Source organism: Heterodontus francisci, chromosome 1 (genome assembly GCF_036365525.1).
Source record: "Heterodontus francisci isolate sHetFra1 chromosome 1, sHetFra1.hap1, whole genome shotgun sequence".
Taxonomy (NCBI): Eukaryota; Metazoa; Chordata; class Chondrichthyes; order Heterodontiformes; family Heterodontidae; genus Heterodontus; species Heterodontus francisci.
Genome location: NC_090371.1, coordinates 120425096 through 120447969, shown reverse-complemented (window position 1 = coordinate 120447969; position 22874 = coordinate 120425096). Strand labels below are relative to the sequence as shown.

Genomic DNA, 22874 nt, shown 5'->3' with positions numbered 1-22874 from the left:
CCACGACTTGTGATCAATGTCACAGGACTTCACGTCGCGTTTGCAGATGTCTTTAAAGCGGAGACATGGACGGCCGGTGGGTCTGATACCAGTGGCTAGCTCGCTGTACAATGTGTCTTTGGGGATCCTGCCATCTTCCATGTGGCACACATGGCCAAGCCATCTCAAGCGCCGCTGACTCAGTAAGGTGTATATGCTGGGGATGTTGGCCACCTCGAGGACTTCTGTGTTGGGGATGCGGTTCTGCCACCTGATGCCAACGATTCTCCGGAGGCAGCGAAGATGGAATGAATTGAGACGTCGCTCTTGGCTGACGTACGTTGTCCAGGCCTCGCTGCCATAGAGCAAGGGACTGAGGACACAGGCATGATACACGCGGACTTTTGTGTTCCGTGTAGTGCGCCATTTTCCCACACTCTCTTGGCCAGTCTGGACATAGCAGTGGAAGCCTTTCCCATGCGTTTGTTGATTTCTGCATCGAGAGACAGGTTACTGGTGATAGTTGAGCCTAGGTAGGTGAACTCTTGAACCACTTCCGGAGCGTGGTCGCCGATATTGATGGATGGGGCATTTCTGACGTCCTGTCCCATGATGTTCGTTTTCTTGAGGCTGATGGTTAGGCCAAATTCGTTGCAGGCAGCCGCAAACCTGTCGATGAGATTCTGCAGACACTCTTCAGTGTGAGATGTTAATGCAGCATCGTCAGCAAAGAGAAGTTCCCTGATGAGGACTTTCCGTACTTTGGTCTTCGCTCTTAGACGGGCAAGGTTGAACAACCTGCCACCTGATCTTGTGTGGAGGAAAATTCCTTCTTCTGATGACTTGAACACATGTGAGAGCAGCAGGGAGAAGAAAATCCCAAACAGTGTAGGTGCGAGAACACAGCCCTGTTTCACGCCACTCAGGATAGGAAAGGGGTCTGATGAGGCGCCGCTATGTTGAATTGTGCCTTTCATATTGTCATGGAATGAGGTGATGATACTTAGTAGCTTTGGTGGACATCCGATCTTTTCTAGTAGTCTGAAGAGACCACGTCTGCTGACGAGGTCAAAGGCTTTGGTGAGATCAATGAAAGGTTGGGGCCGACCATGACTCATGGCCCTCCTGCCTTGGGCGCTATGGCGTTGGAAGGATGAATGAGAACGGGCAGAAACTGCTTGAGTTGTGTACCTATCATAACCTCTGCATCACCAACTCGTTCTTTCACAATAAACCCTGTCACCAGATTTCTTGGAGGCACCCAAGATCACGTCGTTGGCACCAGCTGGACCTCATCGTCACAAGGCGAGCCTCTTTAAACAGCGTTCAAACCACACGCAGCTTCCACAGTGCGGACTGCGACACTGACCACTCCCTGGTGTGCAGCAAGGTTAGACTTAAACCAAAGAAGCTGCATCACTCCAAGCAGAAGGGCCACCCACGCATCAACACGAGCAGAATTTCTTATCCACAGCTGTTACAAAAATTTCTTACTTCACTTGAAAAAGCCCTTCAAAACACTCCCACAGGGGATGCAGAGACCAAGTGGGCCCACATCAGGGACGCCATCTATGAGTCAGCTAGGACCTACTATGGCAAACGCGTGAAGCGGAATGCAGACTGGTTTCAATCTCACTTTGAAGAGTTGGAACCTGTCATAGCCGCTAAGCGCATTGCACTGCTGAACTATAAGAAAGACCCCAGCGAGTTATCAGTAGCACTCAGTAGCGCTTAAAACAGCCAGAAGCTGCGCAAATGACTACTGGCATCACTTATGCAGTCATATTCAGCTGGCCTCAGACACCGGAAACATCAGAAGAATGTATGATGGCATTAAGAGAGCTTTTGAGCCAACCATCAAGAAGATTGCCCCCCTCAAATCTAAATCGGGACACAATCACTGACCAACGCAAGCAAATGGACCACTGGGTTGAGCACTACCTAGAACTGTACTCCAAGGAGAATGTTGTCACTGAGACCGCCCTCAATGCAGCCCAGCCTCTGCCAGTCATGGATGAGCTGGACATACAGCTAACAAAATCGGAACTCAGTAATGCCATTGATTCTCGAGCCAGCGGAAAAGCCCCTGGGAAGGACGGCATTACCCCTGAAATAATTAACAGTGCTAAGCCTGCTATATTCTCGGCACTCTACGAACTGCTTTGCCTGTGCTGGGATGAGGGAGCAGTACCACAGGACATGCACGATGCCAATATCATCACCCTCTATAAAAACAAAAGTGACCACGGTGACTGCAACAACTACCGTGGAATCTCCCTGCTCAGCATAGTGGGGAAAGTCTTTGCTCGAGTCGCTTTAAACAGGCTCCAGAAGCTGGTAGAGCGTGTCTACCCTGAGGCACAGTGTGGCTTTCGACCAGAGAGATCGACCATTGACATGCTGTTCTCCCTTCGTAAGCTACAGGAAAAATGCCGTGAACAACAGATGCCCCTCTATGTTGCTTTCTCCCCTCACCTTGTCTTAAATTATGTTCAATACTTTCTGTGAATTATTACTCAGTACACGATTCACTTAGCAGCACAAGCCACCTCTTGGAAGTGCTCCTTCATATATATCTTTGCACGCATTCAGGTCAAAGTTATCATTCCCATCTAATGTAGCTGCATGATGAATATACATGTCATCACATCCACTGTGTTTACATGTTGGCACCTTGGTATCATCACATATCAAGACAGGTGCTGATCCTGAAACCTCTCACTTCTACTCTACTTGCAGAAGACAGCCCATAACAGAAAACTAAGAAAGCACACACAGGAGGATAGTGCCCTAACTGTTGCAGATACTGGGACAAGAGAACATATGAGAGCTGGGAAAGAGGTTCATGGTTTCTGATAACCATTCTCTCCTGCTCTTTCCTTTCATCCTATTCTCATTCATTGGCTGCCAAAAGACATATATTGAAGCATTTTTCCATGCCACTCCTATTATGGGAAGCTACATAGGAAGGCTTCTCATAAGTACACTATTGTAATGCATCTTCCTCGTCTCTTTCTGTGTGCCAGGCAAAGTCAACCCAAGGCTTCAAGACACAGGGCCCAGTAGCACTGCAGATCATACATGTTCATTCACCATATCACTCCCAAGCAGCAGCTCAATACATCCACCCAAGGGAATTTAGATATCGAGGTAGAAAGGGTGGCAATAATTGAGACACAGAACATGAGCTGCTGGTAAAAGGAGGATGGGTGAAGCCTGCTGTTGAGGGTGCCAGCTCATCAGCTCATGTCACTCCTCAGCTGGCTCGCCTTTGCATCTGGATCGAGACTATACCAAGTAGCATGCTGGAAATGGTGGCTTGCATGGAAGAGTTCACTAGAAGCACAGCCTTCCTTGCACGATGGTTTCACAACACTGCAGTCCACCAGTGAGTGTGTGCCAACTCCTGGCATTTCTGCAGCACAAACCCCAAGAAGAGAGCCTATAAGGATAGCGACATGATTCTTCTGCAAGTGCTAATTGCTGCAATAAGAGGTCAGGGTTGCATGGCGGAACTAGCTTCCGCAGGCTTAGAGGTTGACTACAGAGAACCATTCTTGACACAGTTTAAGCATACTGTTTTTGATTATGCTCACGAAACATTGGCACAAATGATTAATTCACAATTTGTCTGTATGGCATCCTATGACATTTTTTAACCACTTTGCTTGAATCTTTCCAAATTTCACATAAAATAAATTTTATGTTTCATTCTTCACCTGTGCACGTGTGACTAGCACGATATGAAATATAAACGTAAATAAATCAAGAGGACAATATATCTCGCTCCACAATCTTAGAGATCCAAAGCAATAAATTCTATTTCAGGTTAGGGGTGTCAGAAGATAAGTGATCTTAGTTTGAAAAGGAGTTTGGCCAGATTATGTATCTAGGGTAAATGTCAAAATCATGGTACACATATATTCTGAAATCTATCAGAATCTTATATTCAAACTTTTTACTGCTACTTGCCTAATTTAATCAACAACTATTAAGGAACTTTTTACATCCATGTTAATAAATGTAGATTGAAAAATCTAAGCTTGAAAGTGAAGACGAAAGCTGTAGACTGCTGGAAGATATCAGTGGACTGATCAGATGGGCGGAACATTGGCAAATGGAATACAATCCGGAGAATTGTGAGGAATTTGAGGAAGGCTAACAAAGCATGGGAATACACACTAAACGGTAAGGTACTAAAGTGAAGAAAAGAGGGACCTTAGAGTGCATGTCTACAGATCCCCGAATGTGGCTGGACAGGTAGATAAAGTGGTCACGAAGGCGTACGGGAAACTTGCCTTTATTAGCCAAGGTATAAAGAGTGTGGAGGTTATGCTGGAACTGTATAAAACACTAGTTAGGCGACAGTTGGAGTACTGCGTGCAGTTTGGATCACTGCACTATAGGAAAGATGTGATTGCACTTGAGGGTACAGAGGAGATTTGCAAGAATGTTGCTTGGACTGGAGAATTTTAGTTATGAGGAAAGACTGGATAGGCTAAGGTTGTTTTCTTTGGTACAAAGAGGCTGAAGGAAGTCCCAATTGAAGTGTATAAAATTATGCAGGGTCTAGATAGAGTGGATAGGAAGGCGTTATTCCCCTTGGTTGAGGGGTCCATACCCAGGGGCACAGACTTAGGCTAAGAGGCAAGAGGTTTAAGAGAGGATTCGTGGGGAAATTTTTTCACCCACTGCCTGAAAGGGTGGTAGAAGCAGAAACCCTCATAACATTTTAAGAGTACTTGGATATGCACGTGAAGTGCCATAACTTACAAGGCTGTGGACCAACAGCTGGATGGCTACTAGTCACACAGTGCAGACACAATGGGCCAAATGGCCTCCTTCCATGCTGTAAATTTATGCCTATCCATTTTTTCATCTGCACTCATTAAATAACAAACATCTGCTAATGGATGTTTTATGGCAAAATAAAGCACCATTTGAAAAATAGACCAAGTTCCATGAATTCTCTGTTTGGATAATGTGAGTCATATGCATTTGGAGGGTGAACAAATGATAAGATTTAAAAAGGAGCTTACAAGTTATGTGAATATGCAAGCTAAACATTTATTTTATTGCATATGTAGAAAACAAGGAGTTAAGGCAAAGAGAACAAGTTCAATTACGAAATTGGTTTACTCTAAAAGCACATTTACACTACATTGAATGTCAATGTGAAGCAGTTTTTCCTAATTGCAGGGAGTCTCACTCAGCCTTGTGCTAGTATCAGACCAGGCCCTGAATCACACTACACTTTAACTTGTAACTGTACTTGTAACTAAGCCTGCTCTGTTCTACTTAGACCTACTGTACTCTCCCAGAATGGAACTGGTAGTTTCAGCAGTTTCCCCTACCTGGCCACCCAGTCAGGTGTATCAGCCTCCTCCTTTGGTGGAGTCAAAGCCAGAAGTTGGATGATAAGCTCACTGTCGGAGCTGGTTGATAAGCCAACACCATGTCGTAGTACCTATATAAATGGAAAAGCTATCGTTTTCAACTTGAAAAATATATAGCTGTCACATCTAACTCCTCTATACAAATTGAATTCATCATTTTGTATCAAGCGTCAAAATTATTACAGCTTATATAACAAAATGCATACAAATATTTGGCACAGCACTAAAACATATCTGCTTAAAAGGCATATTAAGGAGGAAATGGCAGCAGTCTCCAAATAGCATTTTCATCAAAAGACCAAGGTTGAAACAAAGGAAAGGGGTAGCAGGTGGGTTGGAACAGAAAGGCACCCTCTTTTTAGGATTTTCCAACCCTCAGCAAGAAGAGTTGCTAACCCTAACGTGAAGTCTTGATCAGCCAGACAGAGTATATATTCAGTTGTACAGTGGATTTATGACTAACACATCAGATTTGATTAGCACATTTACCAGAAAACTGAACCCTGGCTCTGACCTCAATTATCCATCCCTAATTGTGCTTCCCATTAGTATGTACCATTTACTGGGGATGAATTAACGTTTCAAAATACGATACTTTCCTTTACCATTAACGCATTAAATGTAACAACACTAGCGGTAATGCCATACTGCACCTTCATTTTTAATTTTTTTGCATTAACTAATTCTCCATTGTGAGCTACAGCGATCTTTCCATGAAGAGTTTCCACTACAAACGGCTGACAATTCTGTAATTCCGAAATACCCGATGTAGAATATCGCGTGTGTCCTATTCCCAGGTTTCCACTGCGAAGTTTTTGTATTTGTTCTTCACGAAAAGTACTATTTATGAGGCCCATTCCCTATAAAAATAAATAATTTTTTTTAAACCCATGATCACCATAACTTTTAAGCTAAAAATTAAGATCATAATTCTGACAGGAAACTAAAAGAACTTAATGCTTTTAGTTAAAATTAATAATTTCTTTAACTACAACTTTTGGAGAACTTATATCAAACTAAAAAGTAACTTGTTACATTTTATGCACTTTTACTACAAAGCTGCAGTTCTATTCCCAAAAGTAATACTCCAGGACTTGAAAATATCAAGTCCATAGTCAGAGACTTATTTTATTCAGGCTGTACTTAAAAAGAGAAAAGAAGTAATAAATGGTAATGTTATAATCTACTCTTCTAATGCCATGACCTGTGACCATCTCATAGGATGTTCTTTGGGGAAGCATCAAGGATTAATTTTATAACAAATGCAGAATTTAGGTCCTGCGCCTACATTACTTATGTTTTGATTTAAAGGACACGATAAGTCATTACAGTTTTAAAACCAAAGAGCCACAGCACGAAGTACATATTGGAGTATCTTTATCTTGGCTTTTGAAATTACAGCATCAGGACTTAAAATATCTACTTAGATCCAGTACCAAGCTCCAAAGAACAGTTGCACATGTTTTTGGCCTAATAAGGCCTCTGAACTGCAACATTGTCTATAATTTGTTTATTCTTTTCTTTCTTTCTTTTGGGCCTCCTTATCTCGAGAGACAATGGATACGCGCCTGGAGGTGGTCAGTGGTTTGTGAAGCAGCGCCTGGAGTGGCTATAAAGGCCAATTCTGGAGTGACAGGCTCTTCCACAGGTGCTGCAGAGAAATTTGTTTGTTGGGGCTGTTGCACAGTTGGCTCTCCCCTTGCGCCTCTGTCTTTTTTCCTGCCAACTACTAAGTCTCTTCGACTCGCCACAATTTAGCCCTGTCTTTATGGCTGCCCGCCAGCTCTGGCGAATGCTGGCAACTGACTCCCACGACTTGTGATCAATGTCACACGATTTCATGTCGCGTTTGCAGACGTCTTTATAACGGAGACATGGACGGCCGGTGGGTCTGATACCAGTGGCGAGCTGAAAATTTGTTTATTAGGATGGTATAAACATGCATGATAATCAATACTAATCAGCAAAATAAAGAGCTCCAACAAAATTATAATTTAAATCTTCTCAGAATTTGTAAGATGGAAAATAATTTGAAGTAATCACTTTTCCCACCTGTAACTGAATTATGCTTAGTTAAAAAGTAAAACAATGTTTTTATAAACAATGATGTTTTATTAACAGAATCTCTGAACAATACTATAAATAATTACAAAGCTACTTCAGCTAATTTTCAGCTTTTTATCTAGAATAGTTGAGCATAACTTTGGTTTATACCTATTTTCAACAACAACTTGCATTTATAGAGTGTCTCTATCTACAGCACTTCACGAAGTATAATCAGATTAAAACCGATACTAAACCAAAGGTGGCGATATTATACGGGGTTTCCTTCATTTATTTTTTAAAACTACTCAGTTAGCACACAACTTCCACTACTGGGTGCTGCATTCAAAAGCAACCAATGATAACTGTATATTAATTGTGTTTAATTGTATATAGGCGGTGGGCATTAATTGGGGTTTCACAAGCACATATAAAAAGACACTTATTGAAATTGTCATGAGGTTGAGTTAGGAGTTGTAGGCTTGTAATGTTTCACTCTGTAAATAAATGGAAGACCTGGTAAAGACAGTACTATCCTTCACCAACTGGTTTTTCAGATTATAACAGCTAACACCAAGGTGATTAAAGCATTTTCAGCTTCAACATGAAATTAGTTTTGACAGTCTGTACTCAATTCCCAGTTGGTCCATCTGTTCAGCATAGTTATACATTAGCGTCTACTTCTATCACTGAATGTTGGCTGTAGCTGAAAAAAAGCGAATTATCTAGTAGTTTGAATTAAGCAATTTAAACAGTCCAAAGTGTTTTACATAATTTCAATTTGAATTTGGCAATTTCTAATGAAGAATAGACGATAATGGCTTGTGTGGAAATTCATACTGGTGCACTCCTCTGACACTGGGACGGAGTAAAATTGTACTCGGCAACAGGCTGCACTAATCACAGACACCGGACACATCATCAATATTCCCTGCTTTAATGAGCACAAAATTTACTGAAACAATAAAGAACTTCATAAGTTATCTTCCAATATTGTTATGACAGTGCTTCCATATTTTGTTTTTAAGTATTTTGTTTTTGAGTACTTGTATTTTGGAATTATGAACATTGTTTTATTTGGGAAAACTGAAAAAGATTCCATGTTTTTTTTTTCACTGGGGTCACTGAAAGGACACTGAGGTCTTGATTGAAAATATTTACTGGAAGTCTTCAGATAAATATCTAGTAGCGGCTTTTTGACTTGGGAGAAATGTTTACAGAGAAGTGACAGGTCAAGATTTATAGTGGTCAGTAGGCTTGAAACTTGAAATATTGATTTTGGTTTCGCTCTGGATAGTTAGTTGGGGTGTGGAGTGTTTCGAAAGAGGTTTTAAATCAACCTGCCAAAGACAAAATCCAGCTCAGCCTTTTCCATCTCTTAGAAAAGCTGGTAGGCTTTTCAATCTCTTTGAGAAGCTCTTAGAAGCAAATGTAAGAAATAGAGAAACTGATGCTGAATTTCTCCTGAAAAACCTGCCAGAAACCCCTGCTGCTGCATTTCTCCTCAAAAGCCTGCCAAACTGATCTTCAACGTTGCCTGAAAAGAACTGTTTTAGAAAGATCCCAGTGGCGGCCGTCTACGTATATTTGGGACGCCAAACCAAAAATGGACAACTGACAACTTTTCATATCTTCTCTTTTTTCCTTCAAGAATTAGCAAGTATTTGGGCAAAGTATTATTTTTTTGTCTTTTTTTTGTAAGAGCATTAAAGAGAAAATCTCTACTTTTTCGGTTAACCGATGTGCGTGTATATGTGCTTGTGAGGGGCTAAGGTAAAAGGGAACTTTCATATTTCACTCTGTGTGTTAATGCTTTGTTTCACTACTGGCAATGTCTTGTTTTATAATAAACTGATCATTTTGTTGTTTATTGTTTTATTTTATTCTGGGATAAAGAGTAAAGTCTATGGTTCAGTAACTGGGTAAACATTTAAAGATATATTGTGACCTGTAGAGAAGTGAATCTAGAAAAGGTAGTGCACTCCTCCGACCTTGGTCGTAACAATATACTTGACAAAAGATATATTCTATCAATATACAGTCTTATTTTGGCAGAATCAATTGCCTATCATTAAATTACAGCAAAGTCCTTGATCTAGGAAATTCAAATTTTATCGAATGTTGCAGGAGTAACTAGAAGACAGTAATTCAGGTTTTCTTAAAAACAAAGATGGTGTAACACAATAAGAGGGAGAAGAGTACAAAAGAAAACTGAATCCGACTCTGTAAAGTTCAATACATGACATAACACTCCATTGTAAAATAAAAGACATACCTTGTGCATCATATATAATGGGGGGGAACTTCCATTACTTGTCACAATTCCTGCACTTTCCTGACCTCTGTAAAAACATTTTTCAGAAGTTTCAAAAATAATTACTGATAAGTACATGGTTTAGAAATAATGTCCATTGTTTTCTCAAACTTTTAAGTCCTGTATCAGAGAAGCTCGTTTTCCTGTTAGTCTGTTATGCCACTTTTGGAACTTGAATCTGATAATAAAGCAGCATGCAAATAATACATGGGATAACATTAATTCTGACAGAGGAAGATCTCATATCACAGAGATAAAAGTATTACTCATGTGGGATAAATAGTATTTTATTGATCTCATAACAGAGTACCGTGAAGGACTGCTTTCATATCTATTCACAATAGCAGAGCAAATTCCCACACTAAATACATGTTTCTGGTTTGTTTCGAAATACCTGCAAGTTTGAAATTCTACAACACAGAATAGGTACAACCAAGTGAAATGAACAAGCATATGGATCTTGTGCTCTACATTTTTTTTTAAAAACTACCATGGCAAAATAGTATGCATTTCTCTCATTGGACAATTCCATTACTTGCTGCTGGGAGATATGTTTTCAAGCATACTATAACACTAGAAACATTTTAGACCTTTCACCTTGCTGTGGACTGTAGATTTAGTCTATATGTAACATTATGAAATTTACTTCAGGTTAATTACAAACTGAAACACAAACCAATATTACTTCTTATTCGAACTGAAGCAATACAAAATATCTTTTTGAGTTGCCAATACCTCAGAGATTGGAGGATTCTAAACTTAGATTGAATTGAAGAGATATGCCCATATTTGCATATTGAGATCTGTGTCACCTTAGTTGTTGACCTATTGTGTTAATTGCACAATTTAAATATTTTTATATAAATATAAATCTTGAAATATAATGAACCTTCAGGACAGAGGCCAGTGAAACACATTATACATACACAATCTGTCAAAAGGATGAAATTTCTAAATTCCTTTCACTGTGTAACAAATAACGCTGACATAAACTAGATAACAGAGCTTTTAAAGATTTTAAACAAGAGACCCCGCTAGATCAGAGCCCAGTCAACTTCTATCTTAATAATAAGGGAAAAAAATCACTGTGAATTTACTTAAAATAAAAATGAACAGTACTTCAGTTATCAAGATGACAGTGTTTTCCATGCTTACGTAATATCTTGCATGCCCAATTTTAAATAAATTATAAACAAGCAGCGGAGTCGTTCATAAAATTTAAGTAATCTTCATCTTTTTGATATCTGAGGCAGCTAAATTAGTCTTTATATTTGGACAAACTTTTATACTGAGGCAGGGAGGGAGAAGAATTACATTTTTGTTGAAGATATCAATTTTCTTACATTAAGTCATAAACTAAATACATAAAAGTATATTACTTAGCAAAAAAGAAAGCTCCGTGCATGTAACACAATGGGCTTTGTAGCACTACCATCAGAATGCTAGATAAAAACCCATTGATCAGTAAAGAATAAACAGCATTGCTACACAACAAATGTTTCCGGATGACCATCAGACTACTGACTCTCCAGGCCAATAACCCCTTTGCCCTATAGTATATCCAATATAATTTCAAAGGTTCTAGATTGTAGCAAATTAGCAACAACAAAAAAATTGCTACTCAGCTCAACAAAAAAAAACAGATCTATCCTGGATTTTCCACACTTTCAGAAGTGTGAAAATTATGGAATTATGCTTGTAGGCTTTCAGCTAAGCACAACAGTGACTCACCTATCACTTTTATGCACCAAACTTCCTGAAACAATGCATCAGATGACTGACTAGAGACAAATATTACACTTCTGAAAGCAAAATCCAGAATAGATCTGTGGTTTTGTTGGGCTGAGTAGCATGCTTTTTTTGTTATTGTAGCTAATTTGTTACAATCTAGAATCTTTGAAATTAAATTGGATATGTTGTTCTGATGAAGGGTCACTGACCTGAAACGTCAACTCTGCTTCTCTCTCCACAGATGCTGCCGGACCTGAGTATTTCCAGCATTTCTTGTTTTTGTTTTAGATTTCCAGCATCTTCAGTATTTTGCTTTTATTATACAAATATTACATACTTTTCTGATACTAAAAGATACACATTTTGCAGATATCAGTTGTAGTAATTCGTTCATGGGATGTGGGCATCATTGAGGATGGAGATATTTGTGGACCCTCCTCCTCCATTTAATTGCCCACCACCATTCATGACTGGATGCGGCAGGACTGCAAATCTTTGATTGGGTCCGTTAGTTGTGGGATCACTTAGCACTGTCTATTGCATGCTGCTTGGCATGCAATTATTCCTGTGTTGTAACTTCACCAGGTTGGCACCTCATTTTAGGTATGCCTGGTGCTGCTCTTGGCATGCTGTCCTGCACTCTTTATTAAACCAGGGTTGATCCCTTGGCTTGTTGATAATGGTAGAGTGAGGGTTATGCCAGGTGATGAGGTTACAGATTGTTGTTGAATACAATTCTGCTACTGCTGATGGTCCACAGTGCCTCATGGATGCCCAGTTTTGAGCTGCCAGTTCTGTTCTGAATCTATCCCCTAGCACACAGCACAATGGAGGGTATCCTCAGTATGAAGACAGGATTCTACAAACATGCTCAAGATACAAATAAATTTGTTCTTTTTATCCCCAATCACATACATTTTTTGCTCTACTTCCCACTGCAGATTTGAATTGCTTATTTTCCCCCCTCCCTCCCCAACCCCTGTCACTTTTTGCTTACTTGCATGACTGAAATGTTTTCTCTCCCTGATTTCCTACAGTAGATTGGCAATTCTTGGTAAGCGGTAATTGGTATAGCACTAGCCCAGAAGACTTTCTATTGTCAAGTACCTGAATGAGTGATCATTCATCATAGTTTGATTGTTCGACTGACTCCAGATAAACATAAATAACTCCACTGGCCTTGGTGCAAAAATCAGTTTCCTTAGTGACAAGAAAACTCATCTCACGCACCATTAAGTCCAATCGTTTATTTAATGACTCTAGGTAAACATAAATAAACATTCCTCTGGCCCTGGTATAAATATCAGTTTCCTTAGTGACAAGAAATCTCATCGCACACACCATTAGCTCTACTTGTTTATTTAATGCTGAAAATAACAATATGCATATATAATATAATCCTCAGTTCGTTAACACCCTATCTGTACTAATGCTTTGTCTTTCAACACACCATGAACATATTGTTTGCCTTTGCTCCATGACCTCTTGGTCAGCTATGTGGCCTTGTCCAATCTACACCTTCTCTTTTGTTATCTCTTGCCCCAACCCCGGCTCACTTGCTTATAACCTTTAACATTTCTAATATTAGCTAGTTCTGAAGAAGGGTCACTGACCCGAAACGTTAACTCTGCTTCTCTTTCCACAGATGCTGCCAGACCTGCTGAGTGGTTCCAGCATTTCTTGCATCCACAGTATTTTGCTTTTATAATATGCATATATAGTCCCTTTGCTTGAAGATTTTTAAATGTCCTGAAAAAATGTAATCTTCATCTTTTGGCATTTCATTTCCAACTGATGTCCTATATTGTTACAAATATTCTGCAAGGTATTCACTGTGCACATGGGTAACAGACTTGTAGAACAGCAGGGTGAAAACTGCAACACCCATAATGCATCTCAAAGAAAAATTGCTCACGTGCGCACAGACCTTTTTTTTAATCTGCAACAACACACGTGCAAATACTGCAGATGCTGAAAATTGGAAATAAACAGAAAATAATGGAAATATTCAGCAGGTCCAGCAACATCTGTGGAGAGGGAAACAAAGTTAATGTTTCAGGTCGATGACGTTGCGTCAAAACTTTCTGATTGTGATGACCTGGTTTGCCATAAGGCACTCAGATTATTGTAGTTCTGACAATAAATGGCAAATTCCCATGATGGATCATATAAATAATGTGTACAAATGGGCTGGTAACCTCCAACATACAAGATCTAGGTCAGAAATAAACTCAAATTTATATTGTACCTTTAACACCCTCAGGACATCCAAAAAGCACAAATAGCAGTATGGGAATATGCTGTAAAGGCAATAACGGAAACATGGCTTAATAATGGCGAGTACTGGGCACTTAATATACAAGGATATGAAGTGTTCAGAAAAGATAGAGAAGGGAAAAAAGGAGGTGGGAGTTTTAGTCCTGATTAGGGAAGACATTGTAGTGTTGGAAAGAGAGGATGTCCTTGAAGGTGCAAGGACAGAATCCATTTGGTTAGAATTGAGAAGCAAAAAGGGTATGATCACATTACTAGGGGTATTCTATAGGCCTCCAAATAGCAAGAGAGAGATAGAGGAGCAAATCTACACAGAAATCACAGAGATGTGCAAGAACTATAGTGTAGTGATATTGGGGGAATTTGCCCAAATATCGATTGGGATAAATTTAAAATAAAGGGTCAGGAGGGGGAAGAATTTCTGAATATAGTTCTTTTTTGGGCCTCCTTATCTCGAGAGACAATGGAAACGCGCCTGGAGGTGGTCAGTGGTTTGTGAAGCAGCGCCTGGAGAGGCTATAAAGGCCAATTCTAGAGTGACAGGCTCTTCCACAGGTGCTGCAGAGGAGCCTGTCTTGGCCTGAGGACTTTGCCCAAATATCGATTGGGATAAATTTAAAATAAAGGGTCAGGAGGGGGAAGAATTTCTGAATATAGTATAGTGACCATAACTCTGTAAGGTTTAGGGTTTTATGGAAAAGGACATAGAGGGTCCAGAAACAAGAGTACTGAATTGGGGGAAGGCAAATTTCAAAATGATAAAACAGGATCTGGCCAAAGTGAACTGGGAGCAGCTTATTATAGGGAAGTCCACATCAGACCAGTGGGAATCGTTTAGAAGGGAAATTATGAGGGTTCAGGTGCAGCATGTTCCTGTAAAGGTGAAGAGTAGGACCAACAGGTCAAGGGAACCCTGGATGTCAAGGGATATAGAGGCAAAAACAAGAAATGCTGGATTCACTCAGCAGGTCTGGCAGCATCTGTGGAAAGAGAAGCAGAGTTAACGTTTCGGGTCAGTGACCCTTCTTCGGAACTGACAAATATTAGAAAAGTCACAGATTATAAACAAGTGAGGTGGGGGTTGGGCAAGAGATAACAAAGGAGAAGGTGCAGATTGGACCAGGCCACATAGCTGACCAAAAGGTCACAGAGCAAAGGCAAACAATATGTTAATGGTGTTTTGAAAGACAAAGCATTAGTACAGATTAGGTGTGAATATACTGAATATAGAACATCAGCAAGTGCAAACCTGAAGAAAAACAACCTGAAAAAAACAGTGGGTAAGCAAACTGAACAAACTAAGATGAAATGAAATAAATGCAAAAAATGTAAAAAGGAATGCAAAAAAAAGGAAGAAAAAATAACGAAAAATGACTAGAAATGAAAGTAAAGTGGGGGGCTGTCATGCTCTGAAATTATTGAACTCAATGTTCAGTCCGGCAGGCTGTAGTGTGCCTAATCGGTAGATGAGATGCTGTTCCTCGAGCTTGCGTTGATGTTCACTGGAACACTGCAGCAATCCCAGGACAGAGATGTGAGCATGAGAGCAGGGGGGAGTGTTGAAATGGCAAGCAACCGGAAGCTCAGGGTCCTGCTTGCGGACTGAGCGGAGATGTTCCGCAAAGCGGTCACCCAGTCTGCGCTTGGTCTCCCCAATGTAGAGGAGACCACACTGTGAGCAGCGAATACAGTATACTACATTGAAAGAAGTACAAGTAAATCGCTGCTTCACCTGAAAGGAGTGTTTGGGGCCTGGGATAGTGAGGAGAGAGGAGGTAAATGGGCAGGTATTACACCTCCTGCGATTGCAAGGGAAGGTGCCCTGGGACGGGGACGAGGTGGTGGGGGTAATGGAGGAGTGGACCAGGGTGTCGCGGAGGGAACGATCCCTTCGGAATGCTGACGGGAAGGGAGGGGAAGATGCGACTGGTAGTGTCAGTTCCGAAGAAGGGTCACTGACCCGAAACGTTAACTCTGCTTCTCTTTCCACAGATGCTGCCAGACCTGCTGAGTGAATCCAGCATTTCTTGTTTTTGTCACAGCCACTTACTTGTTTTTAGAGATAAATGCAACAGCCAATGTGAACAGCAAGATCCCAAAAACAAGATAAATGATCACTTAATCTGTTTTAGTAGTGTTGGTTGAGGAATGAATGTTGGCTAGAACACTGGGAAAGCTCCTTGCTTTTCTTTTGTGTATGGTGGACTATTTTGACTACTAGGACAGATGACATCTCAATTTAATGACTCACCCAAATGATAACATATCTGATAATGCAGCATTCTCTCAATACCATGCTGAAATATTAACCTACATTTTGTGCTCAAAGTCTAGAGTGGTGTTTGAACTCAACCACTGCCTCAACAGTAAGTGTACCTCCAACTCATAGTTAGGAAAGAAACTTTGCAACCACTTCGAACTTTGAAGAAAAATAGCAGCCAAAAACAGTGGGGAAGAAATTATTTGAATAACAGTTTGTAGGACTTGCTGGTTTATGAATGGCAGTTCTGAAAAAAGTTGGAGCTCCTTGGCTTTTTGATGATTACTTATTCCCCGTCAGTACAGTTTTGCTACTTTTGATTTAGTTAGCTGGATATTTGCTTGTCAACTTAACAGATAAATTGCTATTTGAGCCAATCATGATTTTTTTCTTTCTTTCGTGGGATATGGTCATCACTGGCAAGGCCAGCATTTGTTGCCCATCCCTAATTGCCCTGGAGAACTGACTGGCTTGCTAGGCCATTTCAGAAGGCAGTTAAGAGTCAACCACATTGCTGTGGGTCTGGAATTACATATAGGCCAGACCTGGTAAGGACAGCAGATTTTCTTCCCTAAAGGACATTAGTGAACCAGATGGGTTTTTATGACAATCGATGGTAGTTTCATGGCACCATTACCGAGACTAGCTTTCAATTCCAGATTTTTTTTTGTTAATTGAATTTAAATTCCATCAGCTGCCACGGGATTTGAACCAGTGTGTGCAGAGCATTAGCCTGGGTCTCTAGATTATTAGTTCAGTGACATTACCATCACTCCACAGGCTTTATTTGCCTTACAAATGTGTCATTTTGGAATTGGAGCACGTTTGAACAGTGTGATGCTATAAATGTGCGCTCGACACAACTTATTACACAAAACTTTTATCTAATTTATAGTATCTATTTTAGAGACAGATCTATACCAATTCCCCACCCTGTGGAGTCGCACCATTTCAGGGTTCCTCTTGCAGATGGGAACTACTTCAATAACAGTTACATCAGGTAGAAGCTCGGTCATGTCAAATAATTTATCTATGATAATATAGTCCATTTTTTCATATGAATTTTCTGACTTGGGTCCGAAAAAACTCCAAAATGCACCTACAACAAAGTTTTTTAAAACATTAATGGTGAATAGGAGTTTTGGATCCGGAAAAAAAAGTTACAACAGCATTTTTTTAAGATGCAAGTTGTAGAGTTAAAAAAAGGGCAGTTACATAAATCACAGCTGATAAAAGTTGCACTCAGCAACCATAACTGCTAATAAGTGTATAAAATAGTTGTTCAAAAGATGTTTATCTAAATTCTTTCCAGTGATAAAATAATCAGCCAACATTTGGACACATCGGAAGTAATTCTAACCCCCAAAACCAGACGGGTAAGTAAAAATGGTAAAATTCTAACACTCCACCCCAACCCACCCACTTCTGGACTTAACAGAGGCACAGTTGGTTGCCTGTGAGGAACCGATTGCCATAGGTGGGTCAATCGTTATCACAGGCTAATTAGGCAAATTTCAAATAATTTCAATACAGATTTTGAATTTAAACGTCGCCAGCATGGGTTTCCCGGGGCTTGGTAACTCACCAGCTCCGCTTTAAAGAAGTCTGCAAACGCGACATGAAGTCCTGTGACATTGATCACAAGTCATGGGAGTCAGTTGCCAGTGATCGCCAGAGCTGGCAGGCAGCCATAAAGGCGGGGCTAAAGCATGGCGAGTCGAAGAGACTTAGCAGTTGGCAGGAAAAAAGACAGAAGTGCAAGGAGAGAGCCAATTGTGTAACAGCCCCGACAACCAATTTTATCTGCAACACCTGTGGAAGAGTCTGTCACTCTAGAATTGGCCTTTATAGCCACTCCAGGCGCTGCTGCAAAACCACTGACCACCTCCAGGCGCTTACCCATTGTCTCTCGAGATAAGGAGGCCAAAGAAGAAGAAGGTGGTAACTCGCCAGTGAAACAGATGAGAGATTGAGAAGAACTTCATGGAGCGATTAAAGTTCTAATTGCCCAATATGAATAAAGGCTCAGTGCCAATAGCTGCTTTCCCTCTGCTATATATTTCAGTTCTTGTCATAGTCATAGAGTCAGAGAGATACAGCACTGAAACAGGCCCTTCGGCCCACCGAGTATGTGCCGACCAACAACCACCCATTTATACTAATCCTACATTAATCCCATATTCCCTACCACATCCCCACCATTCTCCTACCACCTACCTACACTAGGGGCAATTTACAATGGCCAATTTACCTATCAACCTGCAAGTCTTTGGCTGTGGGAGGAAACCGGAGCACCCGGCGGAAACCCACGCGGTCACAGGGAGAACTTACAAACTCCGCACAGGCAGTACCCAAAACCGAACCCGGGTCGCTGGAGCTGTGAGGCTGCAGTGCTAACGACTGCACCACTGTGCTGCCCACTTGTGGTCATGTTTTTCAGAAGTTTGGAGGCCTTCAAACAGACATCAGGATAGGGGAAGGGTCACCATGGATATTTTTCTTAGGATATTTGGGAATGAAAGTTTGCTGAACATAAAGTATCCTTTCTAGTATTTCATTCCCACCAAGACTCCTATGTATATGTATAACTAAAATTACTGCCCAGTTTTTCAAATTAGGTGTATAATAGAGCATGCTATACAAACGCGCTGAATTAAATATATCTAGTCAACAAAAGCCTTGAGATATATTTTCTTCTTACTGCTAATAATGCTGTTCCCACATAACATGCAGTGTAAAGTGTTCACTGGAGGAACATTTCGAAGAACCTTTTTAATGAGATCCCATATCACGTCATAAATAGGGAAACTAGCAAGTCACTGCTGTTTGTTATATCCTATAAATACGCTTTTTAAATGATTCAATTTATGCAGGATATAACAGAATACATTACTCGCGATGCAATTGGTATAATGTAGGCCATGCAGAATTACACCCAGCATACATCTCTTTAATTGTATTAATATTAGTAGCAAAGAACAAAGAACAGTACAGCACAGGAACAGGCCATTCAGCCCTCCAAGCCTGTGCTGATCTTGATGCCTGCCTAAACTAACACCTTCTGCACTTCCGTGGTCCGTATCACTCCATTCCCATCCTATTCATGTATTTGTCAAGATGCCTCTTAAAAGTCTCTATGGTACCTACTTCCACCACCTCCCCCGGCAGCAAGCTTCAGGCACTCACCACCCTCTGTGTAAAGAACTTGCCTCGCACATCCCCTCTAAACTTTGCCCCTCTCACCTTAAACCTATGTCCCCTAGTAACTGACTTTTCCACCCCGGGAAAAAGCTTCTGACTATCCACTCTCTCCATGCCGCTCATAACTTTGTAAACCTCTATCATGTCACCCCTCCACCTCTGTCGTTCCAGTGAAAACAATCCGAGTTTTTCCAACCTCTCCTCATAGCTAATGCTCTCCAGACTGGGCAACATCCTGGTAAACCTCCTCTGTACCCTCTCCAAAGCCTCCACGTCCTTCTGGTAGTGTGGCGACCAGAATTGCACGCAATATTCTAAGTGTGGCCTAACTAAAGTTCTGTACAGCTGCAACATAACTTGCCAATTTTAATACTCTATGCTCCGACCAATGAAGGCAAGCATGCCATATGCCTTCTTGACTACCTTATCCACCTGCGTTGCCACTTTCAGTGACCTGTGGACCTGTACGCCCAGATCTCTCTGCCTGTCAATACGCCTAAGGGTTCTGCCATTTACTGTATACCTCCCACCTGCATTGGACCTTGCAAAATGCATTACCTCACATTTGTCCGGATTAAACTCCATCTGCCATTTCACCACCCAAGTCTCCAACCGATCTATATCCTGCTGTATCCTCTGACAATCCTCATCACTGTCCGCAACTCCACCAACCTTTGTGTCACCCGCAAAATTACTAATCAGACCAGCTACACTTTCCTCCAAATCATTGATATATACTACAAACAGCAAAGGTCCCAGCACTGATCCCTGCAGAACACCACTAGTCACATCCCTCCATTCAGAGAAACACCCTTCCACTGCTACCCTCTGTCTTCTATGACCAAGCCAGTTCTGTATCCATCTTGCCAGCTCACCTCTGATCCCGTGTGACTTCACCTTTTGTACCAGTCTGCCATGAGGGACCTTGTCAAAGGCTTTACTGAAGTCCATATAGATAACATCCACTGCCCTTCCTTCATCAATCATCTTCGTCACTTCCTCAAAAAACTCAATCAAATTAGTGAGACATGACCTCCCCTTCACAAAACCATGCTGCCTCTCGCTAATAAGTTTGTTTGTTTCCAAATGGGAGTAAATCCTGTCCCGAAGAATCCTCTCTAATAATTTCCCTACCATTGACATAAGGCTCACCGGCCTATAATTTCCTGGATTATCCTTGCTACCCTTCTTAAACAAAGGAACAACATTGGCTATTCTCCAGTCCTCTGGGACCTCACCTGTAGCCAATGAGGATGTGAAGATTTCTGTCAAGGTCCCAGCAATTTTTTCCCTTGACTCCCTCAGTACTCCAGGGTAGAACCCATCAGGCCCTGGGGACTTATCTACCTTAATGCTTTGCAAGACACCCAACACCTCCTCCTTTTTGATAATGAGATGAAAGAGACTATCTACACTCCCTTCCCTAGGCTCATCATCCAAGTCCTTCTCCTTGGTGAATACTGATGCAACGTACTCATTTAGTACCTCGCCCATTTCCTCTGGCTCCACACATAGATTCCCTTCTCTGTCCTTGAGTGGGCCAACCCTTTCCCTGGTTACCCTCTTGCTCTTTATATACGTATAAAAAGCCTTGGGATTTTCCTTAATCCTGTTTGCCAATGACTTTTCATAACCCCTTTTAGCCCTTCTGACTCCTTGCTTAAGTTCCTTCCTACTGTCTTTATATTCCTAGCCTTCCAGTCCTTACGAATGCATTCCAACTGTCCACTGATTTTATAGAAAGCTTCACTAAAAGTGAAAAAATACTTAACTGATCAGTTTTAATTTAAATATTTTCATCATTTGTGTGTTACATTTGAGTTTTAAAAGGAAGTCACAAATGGTATATCTTGCATCACAGTCACAGTATGAAAGATTCTGCTCCTGCATCAGCTTGTTCACAGCATCAACTGTTCGATCAAATTTGTTCCTATTTGGCATATATTGTCAAATTCTATTGAGAACAGAACTATGTAAAGAATGCAGAAGAAATTCTTTACCTAGAGAGTATGAATGTGGAACTTACAAGTAATTGAGGCAAACAGTATAGATATATTTAAGGGGAAGCTAGATAAGCATAAGGGAGAAAGGAATAGAAGGATGTATTGATGGGATTAGATGAAGTGGGGTGGGAGGAGGCTCATATGGAACAAACACTGGCATGGACAAATTGCACTGTACAGTCTATAATGGTTGGGGGATTTCAACAGGTGTGGTCAGAATATTGTTCTGGAGGATAAGGATAACAAAAAATTAGTCAGTTATAAATGCACATCAAAGTACAGAATTCCAAAACCAACTTTTCATTCCTTTGTATACAACTCACTGACAGCATACTAAAATACAAAGTACTAATCAGATAAAATGCTCCCAAATGTATTTTAGCATTTAATGTTGAATATAAGCAATACACAATGGTTGATAAAGGTTACACTTTTGGGTTGATTATTTTAGTTAAGTATCTTTTATGTAAAGGGAATCACTCAATACAATGGTAGCACTAAACTGTGGGACAGCTTTTGTTTGTTTTCTGGAGGGAGAACAAGCAGAAAAACCGAGCAGCACTTTGTCTTGATAAATCTAGTACAATAAAACAAGTTTTCTGATAAATGGTCCTCAATCTGAAACGTTAACCCTACCTCCCTCTCTCCACAGAAGCTGCCTGTTCTGCTGAGTGTTTCCAGCACCTTGTTTGCAATCCCAGATTTCCAGCATCCTTTGCTTTTGTTTTACACAATTAAACAGCGAGTTTGTAATCAATCACTGCAACACCTTCCTCCCTCGCCCAACTGAGATTTATTTCTTTGTACCAAACATATCTAAACTGAAATAAAAACAAGAAATGCTGGAACCACTCAGCAGGTCTGGCAGCATCTGTGGAAAGAGCAGAGTTAACGTTTCGGGTCAGTGACCCTTCTTCGGAACTAGCTAATATTAGAAATGTAAAGGTTATAAGCAAGTGAGCCGGGGTTGGGGCATAAGATAACAAAAGTGAAGTGTAGATATCTAAACTGTCTCCCCAACTACCAAGAAAAACAAGATCAGTTTGTAGAAATGCTGCAACAAAACTTTCTTCTCCAACGATTATCACAATGCCACTGTATCTGGGAAGGGATTCTATACTGCTTATGCTGTAGGAGATCCTCCTCCTCCTTCTTTCCTATTACCTGTGCTGCAGTGCCACCAGTCCCAGCGTGATAACATGAGGCACATCCAAACGAGTCGGCCACTCGCCAGTGGCAACGCAACCGAACACGCCGCACTCCTCCCCGATCCCCGACTCTTCAAACTCCATGACTCCTCTGGAAACCTTCACCGGACCCCTCCCCCGCCGCTTTCAACCCCAGCTGCTTCAATGATAACTAATGGGGGGAATGGGAAATAAACTCTCGGCCCGCCACCTCGGTCAATATATTAAAAAGAACTCCCCCAAGCCAGCCTGTCTCTAATTCCAACACCCGGCCTCAGCATAAACCACCCAAGCACCACCGCCATGCGCACGTGCTTCCCCTCCCCCCCCCCCCCCCCCAGCATGGACCGCACCAAAACCTCAAAGGGGTGCACAAAGCGAAGCAATTCAACATCAAATTTGTTACTGAGATATCACTGCATCATTTAACTTTATTATTGATTGAAGAATATAAAATATTATTAAAATGAGAATATATGCATTTAC

General features: G+C 41.0%; 1 protein-coding gene across 1 annotated transcript in view; it reads right to left on the bottom strand.

Moving 5' to 3' along the window:
* Nucleotides 1-22702, bottom strand: part of ppat (phosphoribosyl pyrophosphate amidotransferase) — a 52702-nt gene extending 30000 nt beyond the window's left edge. Inside the window, exons 1-4 of the mRNA XM_068034931.1 lie at nt 22366-22702; nt 9694-9760; nt 6029-6235; nt 5334-5446 (exon numbers count right to left, since the gene is read on the bottom strand). Coding sequence (XP_067891032.1) covers nt 5334-5446; nt 6029-6235; nt 9694-9760; nt 22366-22493 — 515 coding nt within the window. The 5' untranslated portion in view covers nt 22494-22702. The remainder of the gene's footprint in view (nt 1-5333; nt 5447-6028; nt 6236-9693; nt 9761-22365) is intronic.
* Nucleotides 22703-22874: the final 172 nt, after the last annotated feature.